Source organism: Leucopleurus acutus, assembly GCF_964270905.1.
Source record: "Leucopleurus acutus genome assembly, chromosome: 5".
Classification (NCBI taxonomy): Eukaryota; Metazoa; Chordata; class Mammalia; order Artiodactyla; family Delphinidae; genus Leucopleurus; species Leucopleurus acutus.
In genome coordinates, this window is record NC_139147.1 from 58,851,087 (window position 1) to 58,876,876 (window position 25,790).

Here is a 25,790-nt window from a genome sequence, read left to right on the forward strand (position 1 = left end):
TTCTTCCCACCACTGAGTAGAATGGCCCATTTCTTAAAGCCACTTAGAACCAAAGATGGTCACTTCCTTCTCAAAGAGTGGGTGTTTGGGATAGTTGGTTGATCTTTGGATGCTGGACATTGAGAAGGATCTAGGAGGCCCTGAGGCTTGCAAACTACATTCTCCAGTGACCCCTATAGGAAGGGCCGTTGTGTGTGTGTTGAGGGGCAGATAAGCTGAAAGGGCTTTGTGCCCCATGCCTGCTTCAACCAGAGCTCCCCAACCCTGGCTTTTATTTGCTGGTATTAAGTGCTGAACCAATCACTTCATTAGAAATGAGAAGATTGAGCCTGAGAAGGGGGCATAAGTGGATGTGGCTATATCAGGGAGTCAGAGAAGATTCTACTGGGCATGAGAAGTTTATATTCATCTTCTGGGGAGGACGGATGCCTAGGGGCGGAAGGCACACGAAGAAGCGAATACTCAGTCCCGTCTCCGCCCAGCGACTCTCTGGGTCTCTCAGCCTTGAAGGAAACGTTCTCATAGCACTCCTCAGCAGCGTTCCCTGATGGCCTTTTCCCGAGGACGCTGTGGTTGATGAGGGTGTAGCACAGATCCTCCGAGGACCCCTGGTCAGCATTCTCCTGCTGGTCAAAGGACAGCCATCATCAAGACCTGGCCTCTTGCCATTCCCTTTATACTTCGTCTCAACAGAGGTTCAGCCTTGGGCAAAGTCTGTCTTACACGGCCGCTTCCCTTCCATCTCCTGTGTCTGGTTTTCCTAAATGGCTGCCGCAGCCCAACCACTAGCCCAAGCTGCCAGAGTTCTCATGCTGCTAAGAGAACTCAGCCTACTCAGGCATGCATTCTCTGCCCCACGTCCCAGAGTGACCCCAGACCACACTATGTAATTCCCAAAGTCTCGGGACCCTGAGGCTGCTCATTCTTATATAAGAGAACAATCTGAAGACACCTTAAAGTGCTTGGGTTATGGTGTTTAACCACCCATTCTAGAGATATCTGCATTATTAAAAAGAGAATCCACTTAAGAGAAGGTCTCACTCAGTGAAATCTCAGGAGATAAAAAGCAAAACAGCAAGGTACAGGAGAAAGAGCATGGATTTGGCAGTGAGACTTGTTTTTGAATCATGCCCCTGCCATCTTGTCGGCTGTCCGGCTTTGAGGGAACATCACTTAATGTCTCAGTTTTCTCATCTGTAAAATGGGTAGGAAAATAATAGTACAAATCTTACAGGGTTGTTGTGACAGTTACATGAGCTGATGCATGTGAAGCGCTCAGCCCACTGCATGGCATAAACCAAGTACTCAAAAAATATTAGTTCCTTTCAATAAATTGTGCAACAGAGATGGCTGTTGCTTCTGCCCTCAGGCTCTGCATATGTCCCTGGGCTCACAAGCACTGGTGTCTAAAGAATTCAATATTAAGGTCAGAAGGGGTGTTGGAGGTCTTCTCCTGCTATCTGAGGTGTCTGCATTTCTACTGTCATCTCAGAAAAAGTCTCAGAAGTGTTTGCATTACCTGGATGGGAGCAGATGATGTTTCTTCATCTGGAGAAAGAAAACACACTTAATGAATTTCAGGTCATGGGGAGATTTCTGGGAGGGGAGGAGAGGAACACTGAAAGAGAAGCAACCAGAGAATCAAGGAACAGCAGGGGTAGTCTTCCTCAGGCTAGCCTGGTCTTCAGCTCCCTGGGGAGTGACAGGGCCATCCAGACAAGAAACAGCCAGAGCTGTGCTGAGACGCTGAGTGGACGGAAACACGTTCAGTGGGTCTTTGGATAGGAAATCACACTTCCCTCCCTTCCTCACTCCTTTCCTTCTCTGTCCTTCCTTCCCTAAAATTTGTTGCATGTCTACCCTGTACCAGGAACTGGAGAGACAAAGAAGAATCAGACAGTCCCTGTCCTCAAGGGGCTCACAGGCAAGCATAGGAGGCAGACAAGGACCTAAGAGAGATCCACAATGCAGAGGAAAGCTGTCGTTTCTACTGTAGGTGACAGGGGATGATGACAGTGTGGAAGCTGGTGCTCAGGGAAAGCTTTACAGAGAAAGAAACTCTTAAACTGAACATTCCCAGTTTTGAGACTGCTGGCAGAAACAAACATAAGCAGACCAATTTTTCAAAAGCCAGTGTACTTAAAACCAGCTGGCTCTGGCCACTCAGCAAAGAGGCAAACACACTAGCTGAATAAGCAAACATGAGAATTCACAAAGAAGCCTCAGGATATCACCCTACGTGGGAGGTGGTTGTGCTGATGCAGGCCACCTTGCTGTGTAAAGATTTATAGTCCCTCAGTACTGACATTCCAGATTCTCACATCTCTGTAAATTCCCCTGGCTATCTAGGACTTCCGTGACTATCACTGCAAGAAAAGGGTCTGTGGGGATCCAAGACGGTGGCTTAGGAAGACCCTACAATCAGCACCTCCCATGGACACACCAAATCTACACCTACATATAGAGCAATTCTTTCTGGAGAAGAACTGAGGGCTGACTGAACAGCTTTGCACAATAAATGACAGAAGGACCAAACAAAGATGGGTAGGAGAGATGGTATGGACAGGAACCCTGTCCTTGATACAGCAACCTGCAGGAGGGAGGGGTATCACTGAGGGGCCCATGTGTACATTTGCCTCCACCCCCGGGGGGGGGGCACAGCAATAAGAATAGCGGTTTAAAAGGCACCTAGACTCTATGTGAAGAAATCCATTTACTACCCCTAGAGCATCTGCCTAATGGGCAGGCAACTACTGGAATACTCCTCGGGTTCAAAGGCATGGAGAGCACCATTTTTTGCATTCCTCCTTCACCTTGATAGCACAGATGGGAACATAGTCCAGGTGCTTCAGCCAGGCTGCCAAGATTGCCCCTGTAGGCTCCAGGCCCACAGAAGGTCCAGCCATCCCCCAAAAGCAACACCAGGGGGGTGCACTCTGGCTCTCCACCCCCAACTCCTACCCCAGCTCTAGCCATCCCACCAAAGCTGCCCAGCACATACAGTCTACACAGAGGCTACTCCTGCACAAGGCCATGACTGCAAGACTGGAAGAGGTAGCTGTTTTGACTAATTCATAGAAACAAACACAGGAAATCAAACAAAATGAGGAGACAGAGGAATATTCCAAATGATAGAACAAAATCACCCCCCAGATACAAACCCTAATGAAATGAAGATAAGTCATTTACCTGATAGAGTTCAAAATAATGATCATAAAGATGCTGACCAAACTCAGGAGAAGAATGGAGGAACACAGTGAAAACCTCCACAGGGAATTAGAAAATGTAAGAAAGACAACCAATCAGAGATGAAGAATACTATGACTGGAATGAAAAATACACTAGAGGGAATCAACAACAGATTAGATGATACAGAGGAAAGGATCAGCGATCGGAAGACAGAAGAGTGGAAATCACCCAATCAGAACAGCAACAGGGAAAAAGAATTTTTTAAAATGAGGATAGTTTTAAGGAATCTCTGGGAAAAACATCAAGCAAACTAACATTCACATTATAGGGGTCCCTGAAGGAGAAGAGTGAGAGAAAGAGGCAGAAAATGTATTTAAAGAAATAATGGCTGAAAACTTCCCTAATCTGGGGAAGGAAACAGATATCCATGTCCAGGAAGCAACAAGATGAACCCAAAGAGATCCACACCAAGACATATCATAATTAAAATGGCAAAAGTTAAAGATAAAGAGATAAAAGGCAGCAAGAAAAAAACAAGTCATATCAAGGGAGCTCTTACAAGACTATGAGCTGATTTTTTAGCAGAAACTTTGCAGGCCAGAGGGGAGTGGCATGATATATTCAAAGTGCTGAAAGGAAAAACCTTAACAACCCAAGAAAACTCTACCCAGCAAGGTTATTATTCAGAATTGAAGGAGAGGTAAAATTTCCCAGACTAGCAAAAACTAAAGGAGTTTATCACCACTAGACTGGCCTTACAGGAAATGTTTAAGAGTCTTCTTCAAGCAGAAAAGAAAAGATTATAACTAAAAATAAGACACTATACGAAAGAAAATATCTCACTGGTAAAGGCAAATATATATTAAAGCCAGTGGAACAGCTGCTTAAGAAGCTGGTATGAAGGTTAAAAAACCAAAGTAGTAAAATCGACTGTAACTACAATAAAGAAGTTAAGGGATACACAGAATAAAAATGTGAAATATGATGACAATAACATAAACATAGGTGGGGAGCAGTAAAAATGTAGTGCTTTTAGGATGCATTCAAACAAGTAACTATCAGCTTAAAACTAACGATATATATATATATATATAGAGAGAGAGAGAGAGAGAGAGAGACACACACAAACAATCACAAGAGACAACTACAAGTAAGCCAACAAACTGGACAATCTAGAAGAGATGGATAATTCCTAGAAGCATCCAATTTTCCAAGACTGATTCAGAAAGAAATAGAAAAAATGAACAGACCAATTACTAGTATCAGTAGAATCAGTAATCAAAAAATTCCCAACAAACAAAAGGTTGGGGTGAAACGGCTTCACAGGTGAATTCTACCAAACATTTAAAGAAGAGTTAATACCTAGTCTTCTCAAACTCTTCTAAAATATTGAATGCTTCCACGCTCATTTTACAAGGCCTGCATTACCCTGATACCAAAACCAGACAGACACCACAGAAAAAAAAAAAAGGTACAGGCCAATATCCCTGATGAACTGAGATGCAAAAATCCTCAACAAAATATTAACAAACCAAATTCAACAATACATCAAAAGGATCATACACTGTGGTCAAGTGGAATTTATCCCAGGGATGCAAGGATAATTCAATATCCACAAATCAATCAATGTGATAGACCACATTAACAAAATGAAGGATAAAAATCATATGATCACCTCAATAGATGCAGACAAAGCATTTGACAAAATTTAACATCTATTTATGATAAAAACTCTCAACAAACTGAATATAGAGGGAATATACCTCAGCATAAAGGCCATGTACATCAAGCTCACAGCAACATCATGCTTGATGATGAGAAGCTGAAATCTTTTCCTTTAAGATCAGAAACAAGACAAGTATGCCCAACACTTACCACTTTTATTCAACATAATATTGGAAGTCTAGCCCCAGCAACCAGACAAGAAAAAGAGATAAAGGGCATGCAAATTAGAAGGGAAAAAGTAAAGCTATCACTCTTTGCAGATGATATAATACTATATATAGAAAACCCTAGGGCTTCCCTGGTGGCGCAGTGGTTGAGAGTCCGCCTGCCGATGCAGGGGACACGGGTTCGTGCCCCGGTCCGGGAAGGTCCCACATGCCGTGGAGCGGCTGGGCCCATGAGCCGTGGCCGCTGAGCCTGTGCGTCCGGAGCCTGTGCTCCGCAACGGGAGAGGCCACAACAGTGAGAGGCCCGCATACCACAAAAAAAAAACACAAAAACTATTAGAACTAATAAATTCAGTAAAGTTGCAGGATACAAAATTAAGATACAGAAATCTGTTGCATTTCTATATATTAGTAACAAACTATCAGAAAGAGAAATTAAGAAAACAATCCTATGTACAATTGTATCAAGAAGAATAAAATACCTAGAATAAATCTAACCCAGGAGGTAAAAGACTTGTACTCTGAAAACTGTAAGACATAGATGAAAGAAATTGAAGACCATGCATAAAAAATGAAAAGATATACTGTGCTCATGGATTGGTAAAACTAATACTGTTTTTCACAGAACTTGAATAAATGATCCTAAAGTTTGTATGAAACCTCAAAAGATGCAGAATAGTCGAGCAGTCTTGAGAAAAGAAAAGCAAAGCTGGAGGTATCATGCTTGGTGATTTCAAACTATATTACACTACTGTAGTATGCTATTACTATAGTAGTACTATGGTACAAATACTATACTACTATACTGGATATTATTAAAAAGACAACAAATAACAACTGTTGTCAAGGATGTGGAGAAATGGGAATTTTTTGCACTGTTGGTGGGACTGTAAAATGCTTCAACCTCTATGGAAAACAGTATGGAGTTTCCTCAAAAAATTAAATATACAACTACCATACGATCCAGCAATTCCACTTCTGAGTATTGATCTGAAGAAAACAAAAGAACTAATTTGAAAAGATATATGCACCCCAATGTTCATTGCAGCATTGTTTACAACAGCCAAGACAGGGAAGCAACCTAAGTGTCCCTCAGTAGATGAATGGATAAAGAAGATGTGGTATATATATATACAATGAAATATTAGCCATAAAGAGAATGAAATCTTGCCATTTGCAGCAACATGGATGAATCTAGAGGGTATTATGCTGAGTGACATAAGTCAGACAGAGAAAGAAAAATATAGTATGATTTCACTTATATGTAGAATCTAAAAACAAAACAAATGAACAAACATAACAAAATAGAAACAGACTCACAGATACTGAGGACAAACTGGTGGTTACCAGAGGGGAAGGGGCAGGGGTGTGAGTTAATAGTTGACGGAGATTAAGAGGTACAAACATCCAGTTATAAAATAAATAAGTCATGAGAACATAATATGCAGTATAGGGAATATTGTGAATAGTACTATAATAATTTTGTATGGTGATGGTATATTATATATATTTGATATATATGGTATATATATCAAATCACTACATTGTGCACCTGAAACTAGTGTAACGTTATACGTCAATAACTTCAATAAAATTTAAAAAAAAACTAGAAGGGTCTGTGAGTTTCAGCATTAGAGGTCTTATTTCTACCATTAGAGGTCTATTTCTATTTCTGTTTCGCTGTGATGCAGATTGGGGTTTCCTGCGCCCACAATTCCCCTGGGTGAAAAGGCTAGGGGTGGGAGGGCTGTATGATATTTTTACACACCAGTAGAGCTCGTTTTTTCAGAGTCAGAATGAATGAACCAGGCTCTCCTCTTTAAGCCCAGGAAGGCAAAGGCAAAACTCTTTGTTTTTCTTCTTTAGAAACGTTGTGGCCTGTCCTCAGGCCTGTACTTCCTTTGCTTCCCCCCTTACACGTGACACTCTTCACCACCCTCTCCTTCAAATGCTTTTCTTTCCTTAACTTTAGCCCTGTTCAGTCACCAGAGACCGTTGCATCAGCCTCCTAAGTGGTCTTCCAGCATCCGCTCTTGTCACTCCTTCCTACAATTTGTTCTCTGCACAGCAAACTGGGTGATGTCTTTAATGCAAATGTGGTCATACTTGGCCCTAGTTTAAAGCCTTTCAGTGCCTCCTGTAGCTCTCAAGACAAAAACCCTAACCCTAAACTTGACCCCAAGGCCCTGCCCCTCCTCTGTGCTCTCTGTGTCCACACTGGCCTCATTGCAGTTCCTTACATGTGCCTCACACCTCCACCTTTTGCTTTTATTGTTCCCTTTTAACTCCTTCAGCCTGCAGACCTTGGGAAATAACAGAAGGCTATGGAGTTCGATAAGCCCATTCTTGTCTCAATGAGCTCCCAGTTTAGTGGAGAAAAAGAGACACACAATTGAACAAATTGCAGCAAATGTGTGAGTGTTATACTAGAAATATGCCCAAGGAGCTTTGGGAGCAGAGGGAAGGGGCAGCTTGGAAACCTAAGTCTGTCAAAAGTAAAAATGATGTGAAAGCAATGACTTACTTTGCTTTGGGGAGTCTTTTCTCACTTTAAAAGTGTGCATTTTTTTCCTGTAAAAGAGAAGGAAAAGAAATTGGTTGTTTTAATATTCAGAAACTCTCAAAGGGAGTTACACTCAACTATGAAAACTTATGCTTAACGCATTTGTTGAAGTTATAAGCCTCTTATAACACCGCCTTCAGCCAGAGAAATAAGAGGATAGGAAAAAGAAAAAATCAAAGATAAGATCGAATAGAAATCTACTCCTTTGCATTTCTCTCTCTCCCTTTTTCTCTTTCCTCCTCCTTTTTCTGAGGCTGGTATGGAATTGATTTATAGATGGAGAACTATGGTTATGTTATATATAATTTTTCTTTTATTATTATTGGCTGCTTTGGGTCTTCGTTGCGGTGCGCGGGCTTCTCACCGCGGTGGCTTCTCTTGTTGCGGAGCACGGGCTCTAGAGCGCAGGCTCAGTAGTTGTGGTGCACGGGCTTAGTTGCTCTACGGCATGTGGAGTCTTCCAGGACCAGGGCTTGAACCCGTGTCCCCTGCATTGGCAGGTGGATTCTTAACCACTGCGCCACCAGGGCAGTCCCCTCTACATAACTTTTTGGAGAGTTTTGTTTCTGACAAAATTTCAATTTCTTTTATATCAAGGAGCCATTGTTGTATCCAATCCCAACCTCAATCCCAATGTATGATATCCAAGCAAACAAGCAAGCAAGCAAGCGAGCAATCAAACACCTCCCGTGTGAGCACAGAGGTGACTGCACTGCACTGATGACCCTTGGAAAAACACATTCTAAATATAATGGCAGCCAGTTATCATCACAGGAGACAAGGACAGCATCTGCTCTAAGGAGAATGACCATATGTCCTGCTTTACACAAACAGTTTAGTTAACGTTGTTATCAATCATTTAGTGACACTTAACTATTTTTAGCCTCCTTTTCACTCGCAAAAGTTTCCCAGTTTGGACAATGAATTATATGGTCACCCTGGCTATACGTTCTCTGTGCAAGGGACGGAAATGCATGCTTCTGTCCCAGGTAGACGCTGGGATGTGCAGTGTGATTAAGGGGCCTTTCTCTACACTGATAGCCAGTTTCATCCTTGCTTCTGAGGCTTTCCCGTTTGAAGAGTGTGTAACCACCCATGAGACTATTGTTCCTGTTTCTCACCAAACTCAAAGCATCACTTCCCTGACTGACTCTCAGATGATGGTGCCTGGGCTAGTGCCCAGCTTCCACTGTGGCCACAGACAGTGGGTAATTCACAGGTAACTTACAGCAAATACCACATTGAAACTACACTTATAGGGAAATAACCCCTGAAAACAGTTCTCCACTCACCATGGAAGGCGGAAACACCCGTCAGCGATGTGGCAGTCCCAGCATCTAAAATAGCCAAGAGATGACACAAATCACAAGTTTAGTTTCTGCAGCTTCGTTAGGGTGACTCTCTTCCCTTTGTCATTTCTGTAAAACCCTTTTTTTTTTCTCCCCCAAGAGAATATTCATTCTAGGTGACTTGGACACATCTGTCATACTAGAATGGCTTCGTCCTCCCAGGACATTAACTGGACCTTTGGAAATATGACACTATCAACTCCTAATCAGAGAAGGAACTTTCTGCTGTGTTCCCAGCAAAGAAAAATAGGCTTGCTTATCTCCAATTCCAGCGATTTATGTGGCCTCTTGTGATGAAGGACACACAGAGTTATCTCCAGGAGATCAAAGTAAAAGTGTGTGGACATTTGAGAAATTTCTTCTAGGCACCGATTAGGCAATATTTACACAGGATCCCGCTGCACTCTGAATTTCTCCTATTTACACTCTATTATAATTTTCTGCTCACTTGTCTATATCCTACACTAGAAGGTGAGTTTCACAAGATTGGGGACCATATTTGTCTGTTCATCATGGTATAGATTACCAGCATATGCCACAGTGTCTGGCACATAGTAAATATATTTTCAATAAGTATTTGATAAATGAAGGAGTGGCTAAGAACAGAGCAACTCTAACTGGCTCAGATCATCAAATCTGCCTTATTGACCTCGAGGTATAGCTATATAAACAGGACTTGTTATCTCTTTAACGGCAGAAAGGCTCAGGGTCTCTCTGCAGTCTGACATTGAGGCTAAGTCTGGGCATCTTTCTGAACTGAGAGATGGTTAACTACCTACACGGTTGACTGGGAAAGGCCTTTATAAAGTACTGCATGGGGCTTCCCTGGTGGCGCAGTGGTTGAGAGTCCGCCTGCCGATGCAGGGGACACGGGTTCGTGCCCCGGTCTGGGAAGATCCCACATGCCGCGGAGCGGCTGGGCCCGTGAGCCATGGCCGCTGAGCCTGCGCGTCCGGAGCCTGTGCTCCGCAACGGGAGAGGCCACAGCAGTGAGAGGCCCGCGTACCGCAAAAAAAAAAAAAAAAAAAAAAAAGTACTGCATGTACCAGTAACACTATGCAAAAATGTTTGGAAAACACAAAAATATCTCCCCCAGTGAGATTTTTCATGGAGTTCTCTTGGAAAGGGCAGTGGAAGAGAGGCTGCTGCACTTGAGCTTGGCTGTGGGCACCAGCGTGCTGAGTCTTCTGACAGCTTCTGGCGTCTGTGTACCATTAGAGCCTTTGGGGCCGAGAGGTATGGCTGTAGTTCTTCCTCCTTTTCAGGCTTCGTTCAGGGTTCCTTAGCCCATTTGCTTATATCTCCTATTTCTGCCATTAAAGAAACACCGGAAGGAAACCACTAAATCACACTCAAGCTAAGAAATCAGGTTCGCTGAGGAGATATGGGAGTGAGATGAAAGGAGATGATTAATTTTGCATTACTGGATCAATATCTCTGGACTCCCTGAGCCACAGTTTCTTTATGTATAAAATGAGGATACTTATACCGCTTACTTCATGGAGTTGTAAGGGTCACGTAAAGTTAAATATGCGCAAAAGCTATTTTCAAACTAATTCCCCCAGTCAACTTTTCTGCAGTATATTCTTGCATTTCAGTTTGGAGTTTTGGTCTGGGGTAGGTTCAGGCTACGTGCCAGCAATTCCAGGTTCCTGTCTCTTACACAAAGCTTCCTTGGCTCCAGTCTGCCCAGTGCTCTCCCTTCTTCTAATGCCCATGGCCCTTCCAGTCTGTTTCATCCTTTGGACTGTATACTTTAACCTAGGTCCAATGATACACACCAAATATTTGATACTTAATTTGCACCGAAGAAAAGCACCCTGTTGGGGGGATGCCTGTGTAGCCTTTGGCTGTGTAGCTACTTTTTAACTGATACTTTTTCAAAAACTTCTCCGGAAACCATGGGGAAAGTGTAGATAACTCTTCAAGCCACAGAACAACTGACTTTGCCACACTTCGGGATTCTTGGATTCAGGGATGCTCGTTCCATATTTTAACGATTCCCTGACACTCAAAAGGCCTGGTCAGAAAGGATTGATGAGGAAGACTTTGTTTAAGAGCATCGGGGTAATCACAGGTGTCTCTCTGCACAGCCCTTTCAACAATTGTAGCCGTGTGGAGGATGTGGTTACCTCAGAAATAGAAACTCAGAGCTTAAAGTGAAATGGCCAGGATGGAGCTGGAGCAGAAAGGTACATGAAATCGACAGACAAAGAGACAACAGGAAATAAGGGTCTTCTTTCCAGCTGCCAGGAGTTACACTAGATTCCTAGCAAAATGGCACATCTTCTGTCCAAGGTTTCAGAGTGTTTCTGTCTTGTCTGCACGTTTACTATCATTACAACTGCTGCTGCGTCTAAGCAGGGTCCTCTGTTGGGGCGTATGTGAAGTCCAGGACCTGACAGACTTCATTCCTCACAGGCAAAGCCTGGGAGAAGTTTTGTTGGATTTGCTCTCACCTGGATGTTCTCTGTTTGGGGCTTTGATTTCTCAGATTCCAGGGTGTCTCATGAGAGATCTGCTGCCACCCAAACCTCAACATATCAAGAATGAGCTAAGTCTTTCCTTTCCAGGCTTCCCACCTTGCTTGATACTTTTTCCAGCTTTCTTCATTTCTGCTATTTGTGTGTAACCCCAGAATTGCCTCGGCTTCCTCTTGTTGCCCTCCCATCTGTTAATACGCCCTTCTAAAGCATATACCTCAGTCTGTCCTTGATTTGACCTCCCCTCCATTGCCATAGAACAGCCCTCGCAACGTTCTCCAGCAACTGCCGTACACCATCAGGCCCCAATCATTTGTTCCCAAATGTCCAGACAGCCTCATGACAACTGCAAGAATATCAGTGTACAGAGAGGCTTATCCGCTCTATGCAGTTTCAGGGACTGTCCACAGGAACCGAGAAGGGCACTGGCCTTGTCTCATGTAAATTGCAATTTTCACGGAAAGCACCAAGGCAGAGAACATGGGATAAAAGGGAAGGAAAGAATTAAATAAAGAAAATAAATTGGCTCATTGTTTGGGTTTCTGTATAACTATCTTTTTATTTGTGGGGAGTTTAGGGTATAGAGAAAAAGAAACTAAAAATTAAACACAATTTATTATGTGCTTACTATATATATATATATATATATATATATATACACACATATATATGCACACACACTATAAATACTACTTACTATTATATATATATTACTTACTATACATACTACTTCCTAAATGTAAATAACATATACATTTTCTATGTTATATTTCACTTAATCCCAGAATAAATCCATGAGGTAGGTATTATGGTTCTATGTCTTACCCATGAAGAAATTGAGGTTAAAAAATTTATGCAACTTGTCTGACGACAAGTGGGAATAAGTGGGAGAAGCTGAGTTTGCTTCTGGCAGATTCATCCTCTGAAACTCTGAGCTCCTCTCATGAAGGGAATCGGTGCCATTCTGCCTGATGGTGGGAATTTCCCTGCTTTTTGTAACAAATTTGATCTGGAGAGACATGGTGGAGTGTGCTGACTGGATGCTAACCAGGTGGTGAAGGTGAAGTTGAAAATAAGATCTAAGTAAATATAAGGCTTTTGAGTATAGTAAGGAAGACATTTTAAGTCAGCATAGAAATGAAGATGCTGGGCCAACTGAGTAATTATGTAGAAAAATATTTCTATCTGACACCATATAATGAATGTATGATGCTAAATGTAAAGCAATAAATCTATGAAAATTATACTGTGGATTTGTCTTATTTTGGGATGGGGAAATAATTTTAAGCATAAATGATAAATGAAGGAGAAACCAAAAAGCTGTCTAGATTTAATTCAATTATGTTTAAATATATAAGAAAAACATAAAAATTCTGTATGGGACAAGACACTCAGATTGGACAAAAATCTTTTTGGTAATATTTATGAGAAAGGGCTAATTTCTTCAAAGTAAAAATAGCTTTTACAATAAATAAAACAAAGTAGACCGAAATCCAAAACAAAAGCGGGCAAAAGGCATATTAGCTCTTCACAGATGAAAAAATACACATCTCTGATATAGACAGTAAAATAAAAATAATGCTTCTAATGTTATAAGTAGTTGTAACTGTGACTTCCCAGTTTATTTTCTTATTTATACTTTATTTATTCTCCAATTGTATTAATGTCACAATCCTTCACTGCCTCACTAAAGTTCTAAAATACAAAATTACAAATGTAACATCAATCATAACTTTCTCAGTCACATCATACCTGTATTTTGTTTTATTTTTCTTTTCAAGACAGTATTTATTTAGGTTTCCAGCCATTCATTCGGTGTTTATTGAGTGCCTACTATATGCCAGAAACAATGTTAGGAAACAGAAATTCAAAAATGAATAAGAAACAGTCTCTACTTTTGAGGACCTCACATCTAGACATAAAAATAGGGACTTATAATCTGATAGAAGAATGCTAGAGTTTCAGACTGAGGGCTGTGAGGATCTGAGGAGGAGAAGTCCCAGACAACACTGACCCTCAGGGAGGGCCGGGAGACATTCCTCGGGTTCACCAAGCCTCCTTTTGGCAGGTGGGTTTTTAGATTCTATGTTCTAGCTCTCAATGGCATGAACTGAGCTCTGGGACACCAAACACAATCCTGTAAAGACCACCCCCCAACTCCTCAGCTAGCTCATTTTCTCCAAACCACCTCACTTTGTACCATAGGGATTCCCTTGTTTTGGGTGGTACTAATTTTTACAATGGCTGCTTTGACATTAATGAAGATGATGGTCCAAAAAAAGAATATCTTCTAATTATTGAACCCTACTCTGTATCAGGTACTATGCTAACATCACACACACTAGAACCCTCCAGCATAGGTATTGTGTTATTATTTCCAGTTATCATGAGGAAACTGAGGCCCAGAAAAGTTAAGCCAAGTTCTCTACCAATTTCAATGACCTCTGCTTACCTGTTGCAGGGAATGTGCACCAGGTAAGGTCTTATGCTATCAGGAAGCTTGCTGTTTATTTCGAACTTTAATAGTGACTAAAAGGGTGGTGGTGTCTTTAACCTCAGAAGAGCATACCCTCCGGGCCCCCAGAAAGTTGTTCCATTTCTTAGGGGGTAGTATATGGCACAGAACGTCCTTGATAAAGTCTTGCCTCTCAGCTGTCCTCCACCAGCTGCTCACCGTGATTCTGGGGAGAAGGCCAATCTATAACGAATTGAATGTGTTCTCTGGCACATAGTAGGCACTTCATTCTTGTCAGTCCCTCACCCAATTGCTTTCTCCCCAAGAGTAGACCTCTTTTTCTCTTTCCGGCTACATTGCCCAGACCCATCTCCTCTGCTCCCCATTAGGGAGTCTGGGCTCACCTGTTTTCCCTCAGCAGAGAGTTGCCCATCCTCTCAGTCCTCTTGGTGCCTTCCCCTCGGCTTGCCCTGTGTTCTGACAAGCGCTGCTCCTGACTTAGAGACAGGGCTGCGTTGCTCAGCCACCAGGGCAGAGAGAGCTGAGAGGAGAGTATCCCTTTGCAGAGGAGAGGAGGAGCCCGGGGGGAGGAGATTCAGAAGTGCACACATGCACAACTTCCTAAAATGTCAGAGGATGAACCAACTGGGTTATTGCTCTTAACCAGAAGTCGTTAGTCAATGAGAGTTTTGAACAAATGGGGAAGCCCCATCTGCAATTGTAAACAGGCCATGGGGGTTTTTCACCTCAGATGCCTGAACTTACTAAAGCACTTTGTAGTCCAAGAAACATCAGATGGGGGGAACTTTGTTTTAAAACAAAAAAGCTTAAAAATCAAGCCATAGACCAGTAGAAAATATTAGCAAAACATACATCTGGTAAAAAGATTTTTATCCAAAGTGTGTAAAGAACTCTCAAAACTTACTAAGAATAGAACAAACATCAAATAACAAAATAGGCAAAATATTTGAACAGATATTTCATCAAAGAAAATATGTGGATGGCAAACAAATTCATGAAAAGATGCTCAACACCATAGTCATTAGGGGTGTAATAATATAAATCAAAACTACAACGCAATACTTTTGCACATCTATTAGAATGGATAACATTGAAAACAAAAACAAAAACTGATGGGCTTCCCCGGTGGCGCAGTGGTTGAGAATCTGCCTGCTAATGCAAGGGGACATGGGTTCGAGCCCTGCTCTGGGAGGATCCCACATGCCGCGGAGCGGCTGGGCCCTTGAGCCACAACTACTGAGCCTGCGCATTTGGAGCCTGTGCTCCGCAACAAGAGAGGCCGCGATAGTGAGAGGCCCGCGCACCGCGATGAAGAGTGGCCCCGGCTTGCCACAACTGGAGAAAGCCCTTGCACAGAAACGAAGACCCAACACAGCAAAACTAAATAAACTAATTAATAAACTCCTACCCCTAACATCTTCTTAAAAAAAATAAATAAAAAAAATAAAAACAAAAACTGATAATACCAAGTGCTGACAAGGGAAGCGGAGCATCTAGAAGTCTCACATACTGCTGATGGGAATGCAATATGGTTTAGCCTCTTTGGAAAAGAGTATGGCAGTTTCTTACAAAGTTAAACATAGCCTTACCACACAACCTAGCAACCCCACTCTTAGGCATTTACCCAAGAGAAATAAAAAATTAAGATCTCTAAGAACCTGCATGTGTATGTTTATAGCTGCTTTACTCATCATTGCCAAAAAGCCCCCGAAACAAAACAGAAAAAAAATCGCTGGAAATAACCCAGATAATCTCAGGTAGTGAATGGCTAAACAAACTATGTCACATCCACACAATGGGATTCTGCCCAGTAATAAAAAGGAATGGACTACTAATATATACAACAACATAGATGATTCTCAAATGCATTATGCTGAGTGGAAGAATCCAGATTTAATATCTACCTTTTGTGACATTCAGGATGAGGCAAAACTGTAGGGACAGAAAACACATCAGTGGTGGCCAGAGAAGGGGTAGGGGAAGGTTTGATCTTCAAGGATCAGGAGGGAATTTTTTTGTTATTGTTCTGTATCTTGTGGTGGTGGTGACATACATGACTGTATGCATTTCTCATAATTCATAGAGCTGTATATCAAAAAGCATGCATTCTACCATGTGTAAATTATCTCAATAGAAAGAAAGGTTAAATATGAGAGAAATTAACTTGGGGACAGGAATTACAGAATTTTAAAATTATTCTTATAGTTGATGGTTGGTTCAAGTTTGGCCACTCATTTGTTCCTTCATTCCTTCAACAAGTATATGCTGAGCACCTACTGTATGCTGAGCACAGTGGGTTTAGCGGTGAATGAAGCAGATACAGGCCTGCCCTCATGGAGCTCCTTGAAATGAAATGAAACAAAGTGCAAAAGACCTTACTGCTTGTCCTAGAGTAATGGAGAGGTCATACCTGCAACAGGCAGGGCAGCATGGGGAAGCAGCTTAGAAGAAACCATGTTAGAGAAGCTGGGGTACTAGTTGTGCAACACCAGACCCATCACACATCACTCGTGCCCCCGTTGCTGCTCTCCATACATCAGGCTGTCTATATGGGGGGTTTCCAGGAGCACTTTATGACAAATGGGCTGAGAGGTGGACAACACTTGCCTAGGAGGACAAAGTATTCTGGAGAGTAGGGCTTGTGAGAGGGAAAGGAGGGTTATGCCAGTCTAGGAGGGCTCAATGCATGAAGTAAAATATATTATGATTGATAGCATTTTAGTCCTGCAAGGGAAAATACAAATGAAAGATAAGAGCCTAATTCTCTCTGTTGAAAATAAGGGCAGAGACTTTTTCCCCTCCCTTTTTTCAGAGCATTTATTTTAGAAAACTTGTAAGTTCTTTCTCTCCATCTTTCAAATACATGTAAATCTTTTAAAAATTGAATAAACAATCCAGGAACATCTCCCCCGGGACCTGGGACCCATCTTTTTGAAATGCAATCACAAGGAAGATAAGGCCCTTATGTCCCAGTTTTCCTGGGAGAATAGGAGCCAAACTTCAGTTGACCCCTGGCTCCAAATTTCAAACCTACCTACAGGCAAAAGGATAAGAGGAAAATTTCTCTTTCAAGGACAATCAGCAAACATATTACCAAATGCATTTAGGGTGAATAATGTGTGACAAATAATGCAGTCAAGTCCTCTTATTTGAGGACTAGACATTGTTTATCTTGAAAAAGTGAATACAATGGATTGTATCTGTTTGGCTACAGAAAAGGGCAAGATTTCTTTGTTTCTGTAATCTCCTTAGCGGATTGCCTATGATTCTCATTACATTCTGGTTTAATGCTTATTCAATAATAAAACTTTCTCTTCCTTCTACTTTTGTGGAGAGATTTTCTGGGGCAGCAGGAGATTGTGTGTTTCTAATTATATTTCTCCAACAGAACCTCCATTCAATTTTTCATTAATCCCTTGGGTAATTTATCCTAGGAAAGATATTAAGATAGCAAATTTTCTTATCTTGGGAATATCTGAAATTCAGGAAACCTTCTCCTCAGTAAGTTAGTTGAACAGTGAAGAAAGAAAATTCTTAACAAAGCATATATAAAAATTAAGGATGTCTACTGCATACAGATCTAAGAAATCTGGGGCTGCCCTAATCTGTTTCTCCCATTCTCCTGTGTCAAAACCACTTCCTTTCCCAAGTTGAATAATTACAATAAATTTTAAGGAATTTCTTCCAAGTTATCTAAAGCTTTCTATTCTGTTGTGGGGAGAAAAAAAACAAAACTAAACTAACCTTCCTCTACCCTTCTAGGTTCTTCTGGCTCGTCTAAGAAGTAAATCCACAGGAGACAGATTAACAGGAAAAAAAACAAATTTAATTATATACTTACGGGGGCTCCATAAGAATATGAGGCCCAAGGACAGGTTAGGCAGTTGAGGCTAATATGCCTTCTGAGAGCAGAAGAAGGGGGTAGGGACCTGAGACTTCAAAGGGGAGGAAGGCAATTCACATGGAGATGGAGATGTAAATGTTGGATAACAAATGTTTGCTGGGCCATGCAGAGACAACGGGACACAGACAGGACTTTGGGTTCCAGGCTCTGCTGAGCTCCCCATACCACACGTAGCCCGAATTCTTTGTGGGTATCTCTGGTGGTAGTGCTCTTCTTCCTGGACCAGGCTCTTTGTCTAAATTCTTTTAGGCAGTTAAGGAGGAAGTGGGTAAAAAGAAAGAGTTCTTGAGCCTTTTGCTTTTTTAAAAAAATCTCCAATCCAAATAATTCTCAAGCTAAAGGGATAGTCTAGGGTGGCAAGTTTTGTTCCCCTACACCATATATAGGGAATCTGAGATAACAGCCAATGGTCTGCCATTTTGTGTGTGAAGAAAGTGGTGTGTATGTGTGTGTGTGTGTATGTGAGAGAGAGAGAGTATGAAGGTGTCTTGACACACTGTTATAATAACCTTTCTCTTCCCTATTACTTTCAGGAAAAAATTAAAAATTTACTTTAAAGTCCCTCTCCTCAGTGACCTCTCTACGTGTTGTACCACCTAGAGGTCAGAAGCAGGGAACCAGAGTTTTTCAGCATCATGGAGGAAAGAAAAAATAGACAAGGGAGTTAGCCAGTGAGTAGGGCAATTGTTGACTCCTCACCAGTATAAATTAAGTTATCCTAGACGTTGGGTAGGGCAGCTTGAGCAAACAGCCTGGACGCTGCCCCAAGGGTGGCTTAATTAGTTCCAGTGTTGAGCAAAGCCTTCTTTGCGTTCAGAGAGTCAACACCATAGGGGTGAGTGTTGGAAATCAACCTTCCATTATAATTTAAGAAAAGGCTGGGGATGGCTCCCTAACTTTCAACTTTGAGTTTTACTCAGGCCATTAGATGGAGAAGCTGAGCTGTGGAAGCGTTAGCTACTGATCATGAAAATTTCTTATGATTGTGTAAGGTAGCAGGAAGGAGCAGTACACGTATAATATGCACATTTATTGCTGTGAAAACAACTCTGGACTAAATAATCTACCTCTGCTCCACCAATGAAAGTCCAGAAATACACACACCCACACAAAGAAGCCAAAATAACAAATCTTTGAATCATACGTTCTCTGTCCTTCTTGGTGCTTACTCCAGTGCCTAATACATATGAGAAATTACATGAATTAAATTCTAAATAAAAGCCTGGATGTTTGTAAGCAGATGATGGTGAAATCAGAGGAAGTTTCAGTTGGAATCTTTAAATTAACTTTCCTATCCTTAGGCATTACTGTAAAAGAATTAATTACCAATGCAAAGCCTGTTTTACTATATCTCTAAGATCAAAGGATAGTATAATCAGAATAATCATTTGTTGAGAGCTTTCTATAATCTACGTACTGCGTTAAATGTTTTAGGTATAATTTCTTATTAGTTCATGCAAGAATTCTATGGGATAAATACCATTTCCTCTATATTATGGATGAGGACACTAGGCTCACAGAAGTCAAGGGACTTGCTCAAGACGCCCCGATAGTAATCTTGGATATAAGTGCAAACAGGGCATGCAGTTTATTCATTTTCCTATTCAATGAGTAGTTGTAGAAAGATGGCCTTGACTTTGAACTTAGGTCTGTATCACTCCAATGTGTCCAGAAAGGCTGAAACATATTTACATGTCTTGAGTGTGTCATGGCTTCCCAGTTCTTGTGTGGCTTTTGTCAACTAAAAAAGAACAAAAAAGCACAACATGAGAGCTGTGAGTTTAGTTTTATTTGGAGATTTATTGAGGACTATAGCCTGGGGATAGCTCTGAGGAGCTGCTCTGGAGATGTAAGGAGGGAGGTCAGTACATATGTGATTTTTGGAGAAGGGGTACATGCAGTCAAGCACACATCTCAGTAGAAGGTTGTTGCTAGTCACAAAGAACAGATATCTCTGTTAATGATTTTTCTAAGTACAGGAAGATACAAGAAATTAGGTTTATAAAATTTTCTCCTGAAAATATATGCCAATTTTCCCAGAGCACAGAGTGTCTCATTCCTTATCTCCACCCTGAGCTCCTTTCAGGGTGTGTTGAAAGTCAGCGACTGCAGTGGCTAATGACTCAATCCTTGTAGAACCAGATGGTGAGTGACATTTAGTTGGCACTTTCAACTTCAGACTGACTTCAGCTGCCAAGGCTGGTTAGAGGTCTTCTGGATAAGAGTGATTCTTTGAACTTTTTCAGTCTCAAAAAAACAGATGGTATAAATCAAGCCCTAGGTAGTCCTTTTTAGACTTTTGTGATTAGAGATGGGAGCTGGGAGAGCTATTTATGCTAAGGAAAATCATTTTGGAGCATTTTATGACAGGAAAAGAACTGGTTTATTCAAGAATTCTTGTAGAGTCAGGAATATAATGGCTTAGTTAAGACATCACCATTCTGCCTTCCCTGCAAAAAGTCTCATAGAGAGGGTGAAGGCTGCACGATGGGATAATATTGAAAAGTCTTCCTGAGTATAATTTTCTAACTACTTACTTTTTGGTACATAATATGAGTTGATTAGGAATCCTGTCTAATGTCAAAGAGTTATGTGTTTGAAAACTATGACTGTTAATTGCTGATATTCCTCATTAAGGAGTATTTGGTTTTATTTTTTTTAATTGTATTGAAATATAGTTGATTTAAAGTGCTATGTTAATTTCTGTACAGCAAAGTGACTCAGTTATACACATATATATTCTTTTTCATATTCTTTTCCATTATGGTTTATCACAGGATATTGAATATATTTCCCTGTGCTATATAGTAAGACTTTGTTTTTTACCCATCCTATATATAATAGTTTGCATCTGCTAATCCCAAATTCCCAATACTTCTCCCCTGCCCTGCAACCACAAGTCTGTCCTCTATGTCTGTGAGTCTGTTTCTGTTTCATAGATATGTTCATTTGTATCATATTTTACATTCCACATATAAGTGATATCACATGGTATTTGTCTTTCTCTTTCTGATTTACTTTGCTTAGTATCTCTAGGTCCATCCATGTTGTTTCAAATGGCATTATTTCATGATTTTTAATGGCTGGGTAATATTCCATTGCATATATACACCACATCTTCTTTATCCATTCATCTGTCAATGGACATTTAGGTTGTTTCCATGTCTTGGTTATTATAAATAGTGCTGTTTCTGAACATAGGGGTGCATATATTTTTTCAAATTGCAGTTTTGTATGGGTATATGCCCAAGAGTGGAGTTGCTGGATCATATGGCATCTTATTTTTAGTTTTTTGAGGAGCCTCCATACTGTTTTCCATAGTGGCTGCACCAGTTTACATTCCCACCAACAGTGTAAGAGGGTTCTCTTTTCTCCACACTCTTTCCAACATTTATTATTTGTAGACTTTTTAATGATGGCCATTCTGATCAGTGTGAGGTGGTACCTTATTGTAGTTTTGATTTGCATTTCTCTAATAATTAACGATGAAGAGCATTTTTCATGTACCTCTTGGCCATCTGTATGTCTTCTCTGGAGAAATTTGTATTTAGGTCTTCTGCCCATTTTTTGATTGGATTATTTGTGGTTTTTTTGTTATTGAATTGTGTGAGTTGTTTGTATATTTTGGAAATTAAGCCCTTATTGGTTGCATCATTTGCAAATATTTTCTCCCAGTGTGTAGGTTGTCTTTTCATTATTTTATGGTTTCCTTTGCTGTGCAAAAGCTTATAAGCTTGATTAGGTCCCATTTGTTTATTTTTGCTTTTATTTCTATTGCCTTGGGAGACTGACCTAAGAAAAAAACATTGGCACGATTTATGTCAGAGAATGTTTTGCCTATGGTCTCTTCTAGGAGTTTTATGGTGCCTTGTCTTATGTTTAAGCCTTTAAGCCATTTTGAGTTTATTTTTGTGCATAGTATGAGGGTGTGTTCTAGCTTCATTGACTTACATGAGGCTATCCAATTTTCCCAACACCACTTGCTAAAGAGACTGTCTTTTCTCCATTGTATATTATTGCTTCCTTTGTCAAAGATTAATTGTCCATAGGTGTGTGGTTTTATTTCTGGGCTCTCTATTCTGTTCCATCGATCTGTCTGTTTTTGTGCCAATACCACACAGTTTTGGTTACCGTAGCTTTGCAGTATGTCTGAAGTCTGGGAGGGTTATGCCTCCTGCTTTGCTCTTTTTCCTCAGGATTTCTCTGGCAATTCTGGGTCTTTTTTGGTTCCATATAAATTTTAAGATTATCTGTTCTAGTTCTGTAAAAAATGTCATGGGTAATCTGATAGGGATCACATTAAATCTGTAGATTGCTTTGGGTAGTATGGCCATTTTAACAATATTAATTCTCCTAATCCAGAAGCATGGAATATCTTTTCATTTCTTTGAATCATCTTCAGTCTCCTTTATTAATGTTTTGTAGTTCTCAGCATATAAGTCTTTCACTTCCTTGGTGAGGTTTGTCCCTAAGTATTTAATTAATTTATTTATTTTGATGCAATTTTAAAAAGGATCGTTTGTTTATATAAGGAGTATTTGGTTTCAAAAAGTAGGTAGGAACACATCTCCAATACCTCTCTAAGTGAGCTTTGTGGGAGGAATGTTAGCATATGACTTGCTGGGGGCAATAATAAAACAGAAGATTATTTTTAATGGTAAGGGGACTATTTGAAACAAAATGGGAATTTGTTCAGCTCACTGAGAGGGCTCCTACAATGTACCCAGGCAGGTGGATGGTACAGTACTCTTCCCTGTCATTTCTTGGACTACTGTTTCAGAATGAATGACCCTTGGGAAGAATATTCCTTCATCAGCAAAGTTTTCTGTTTTTAATTAGTAAGACTAACATAGACTATAGAAGGTTAAGTTATGTATCTGGAGGGAAAAAAATAATGCAAACTAGGTTTAAACACTGTAACAGTTAAAAGCTAAGTTAAAAATAAAATTCCAAGGGTCGAAAGACCAAGTAAAGCCCTTATCTAAAAATATTAAAAGCAGACAATATTCTGGGCCTTGTAAGCAAATAAGTGGGCTTCTCCTGAGGAGTCAAGCGGAAATGAGCTCTAAGCACCCTTCTCAGGCCAAAATCGGCATTACATTCTTTCTGGTGAAGGAGGAGTCCTGGGCACACAATTACCATACCCTGATGAGGAGGGTGGGTATACACCTTGCAAGGTGCTGCAATTATTTCATATCTCGGTGCCTTGTTCAGGCTTCTTTCCCCACGTGGAAATGTTTACCGTCAAGGACACGGACCTAGTCAGACACTGACAATGACTAATATCTTTTGGAGTGTATCCTTCTCTTCTCCATTGGCTTAGATTTCCACCCCTTCCCCCCCACCAGAAAAAATCTAGAGAACTTAAAAAGCATTGTAAATTATTCTGAATGTATTTGGGCGATTTGAGTACCAGTGTCATCACGTCTAGCTGTGACTTTGAGCAATTTTCTGAATTCTTTAAGCTCCATTACTTTCTCTTTAAAATGGGATGGTGATAGTACCTACCACCTAAAGTGTAGTGATGGCTCAAGCTGAAATGAGGACAAGACCCTCAGAAGAGTGCCTGGTGCACTTTAAGCTCGCTGTCAGTGATGGCTACTGGTGGAGAGCACTTCTTCCCTCTCCTGATTTCTGGTTCCAGATTGAGGGCTTCACTCTCCATTGCCTTAACACTCCTGGCCTGTCACCATACCTCCTCATTCATTCTGCTGAGGTGCAGTGACCTATCAGGTTAACGAATTTGGAAGCAGAGTCTGGATGTTCTTTGTCCAGTCCCTTCTTCCTGATTCCTTTTGGGGGTGAACTTGCCCTTAGAAATCTTATTTTCTACTGTTCTCAGCTATGCAGTAAGCTTAATGGTAAATGTCTAAAGTGGTAAATCTGTCCAAATCTGGGAGTCAAAAGGCAACCATGTATTCCATGTCAGCTCAGTCACTAATAAAGGTGTGTGTGTTGGTGTGGGGAGAGTGGGATGTGTGTGTTTTAGGTTCTAAGTGCCTTAATCCTCCGTCTTAATTTTCATTTGGTTCGGAACTCAGGAGAGGAAGGGTACTCATTAATAAGATCTCTCAGATATTATGCTAAATGAAATAAGTCAGACAGAGAAAGACAAATACATATCACTTACATTTGGAATCTAAAAATTGAAACAAACTAGTGACTATAACAAAAAGGAAACAGACTCACAGGTAGAGAGAACAAAGTAGTAGTTATTAGTGGGGAGGGGGAGAGGGGCAATATAGGGATAGGGGATTAAGAGGTACAAACTGTTATGTGTAAAATAAATCTGCTACAAGGATATATTGTACAATACAGGGAATATATCCAATATTTTATAATAACTAAAAATGAAGTATAACCTTAAAAATTGTGAATCTCTATGTTGTACACCTGTAACTTGTATAGTATTGTACATCACCTACATCTTAGTAATAAAAAATAATGTCCCTTCAGACATTAAAAGAGCTGTCATGTAACTATCACTGGAAAAGAACTGGTTGAGTTTAGTTTTGGAGAGAAGTGATAGCAGTTTGATTTGACTTTCCCAACAGCAACAAACCAAACTGTCTTCTCCACAAGCGCATTTTGTGAATGGAGTCTCTACACTTGGTTTCTGAAAACTGTGCCTCCCACCAGTTGTAGCAAGAAAAAAGTTTGGAATAACATTTCCCAATCCCTGGGTGGAAGCATGATCCTAAAGACATATATTTAAATTTTTATAAATTCTTCAGATACTTATTTAAGACTTATCATACTGGAGGTATATATGGTAAAATAGCTAATCACAGGCTTGTTTTCAACTCTCTGCTCTGCCTCTTACTAGCTGGGAGGTTTTCGGCAAATTGCTCACACTCACTCTTTCAATTTACTCATTTGTAAATTGGAAATAATAGTACCTACCTTACGTGGTTGTTGTGAAGATTATGTAAGTTCATAACTGTACAGCATTTGTCATATACCAGCATACAGAAAGCACACAATATCTATTCACTGTTAAGATTATCCTTTAAAATTGTGTGCTGGGCGTTGTGGTCACTATTGTAAATATAACGATGAACAAAATGGACACTGGCACTTTCGCTTAGGACTGAGTTACATGGTTCAGTCTAAATCCATTTCCATTCTTTGCTATTTTAATTCACTGAGTGCTTCCAAGATGAGTGAAGTGCAATGAATGAAAAAAATCAATACTTGGTTCAAGAGCAACATTTAAAATATATTTTAATAGCATTTAATTTTCATAAAGTGAAGCAAACCATTTTTGCTTTAAGAGTAATATGCAAATTATTGAGACGGCATAAGCTTATTTTCTGGCTCTAAAACTAAAACTCACTCTAAAATTTTCTGGGCTGTTTTACATATTTTAAATAATAGATATTTTAAATCAAGGAAATTTTGCAAAAAAGTATTTTAAACGGAACAGTTGCAAGCTCCAAACTTCTCTCCTTGTGGCACCAAGAGCATTTGCACAGGATCAAACTCGAAGTTGCTCCCTCTTGAGGTAGGGAAATACATTTCAAAAACAGGAGGCATCTCATGACAGCAGTACCAATGCCATGTGTCAGTCTTCAAAACAGCCTTGTCAACCATTTCTAAAAAAATGGAAAGGAAAGAAAACAAAGGCAAAAGAACTTTGGAATCTTTCAACATTGACCCACAACCTGGGATAGGATGTATTGGAGGGTCATTTTCATTCTCACAAGAAACATCTGGTCATTATTGATGAGGCCAAGGAAGGAGGTTGAGCAAGGAAGTGTGAATCATTCATCCTCATAAAGGGGTGGCAGCGTGATTTAAACTGGGAGTCTGCATCCAAGTAGCCCTTGGCGTCTGCCAAACCGGACAGGGGTATTTTATGCATTGTCAGGAGGAGGGTTTTCCATTGTGGGAATAACTTCACTGGAGTCATTTCTGAGTCACTCACTGAGTTT

General features: G+C 40.6%; 2 protein-coding genes across 2 annotated transcripts in view; both read right to left on the minus strand.

Annotated features, from left to right (window-relative positions):
* Positions 1-356: 356 nt before the first annotated feature.
* GCSAM (germinal center associated signaling and motility) lies at positions 357-11,535 on the minus strand (the record flags this gene model as incomplete). The annotated part of the gene is made up of 5 exons (XM_082839249.1): positions 357-623; positions 1,520-1,548; positions 7,606-7,652; positions 8,937-8,981; positions 11,453-11,535. The coding sequence occupies 5 exons, from the start codon at positions 11,533-11,535 to the stop codon at positions 357-359; spliced, it is 471 nt and encodes a 156-aa protein (XP_082695375.1).
* Positions 11,536-11,694: 159 nt separating this feature from the next.
* SLC9C1 (solute carrier family 9 member C1) overlaps positions 11,695-25,790 on the minus strand; it is a gene marked incomplete at its 3' end in the record, with an annotated part of 110,783 nt that continues 96,687 nt past the window's right edge. The window contains exon 26 of the mRNA XM_082839250.1: positions 11,695-11,822. Coding sequence (XP_082695376.1) covers positions 11,695-11,822 — 128 coding nt within the window. The remainder of the gene's footprint in view (positions 11,823-25,790) is intronic.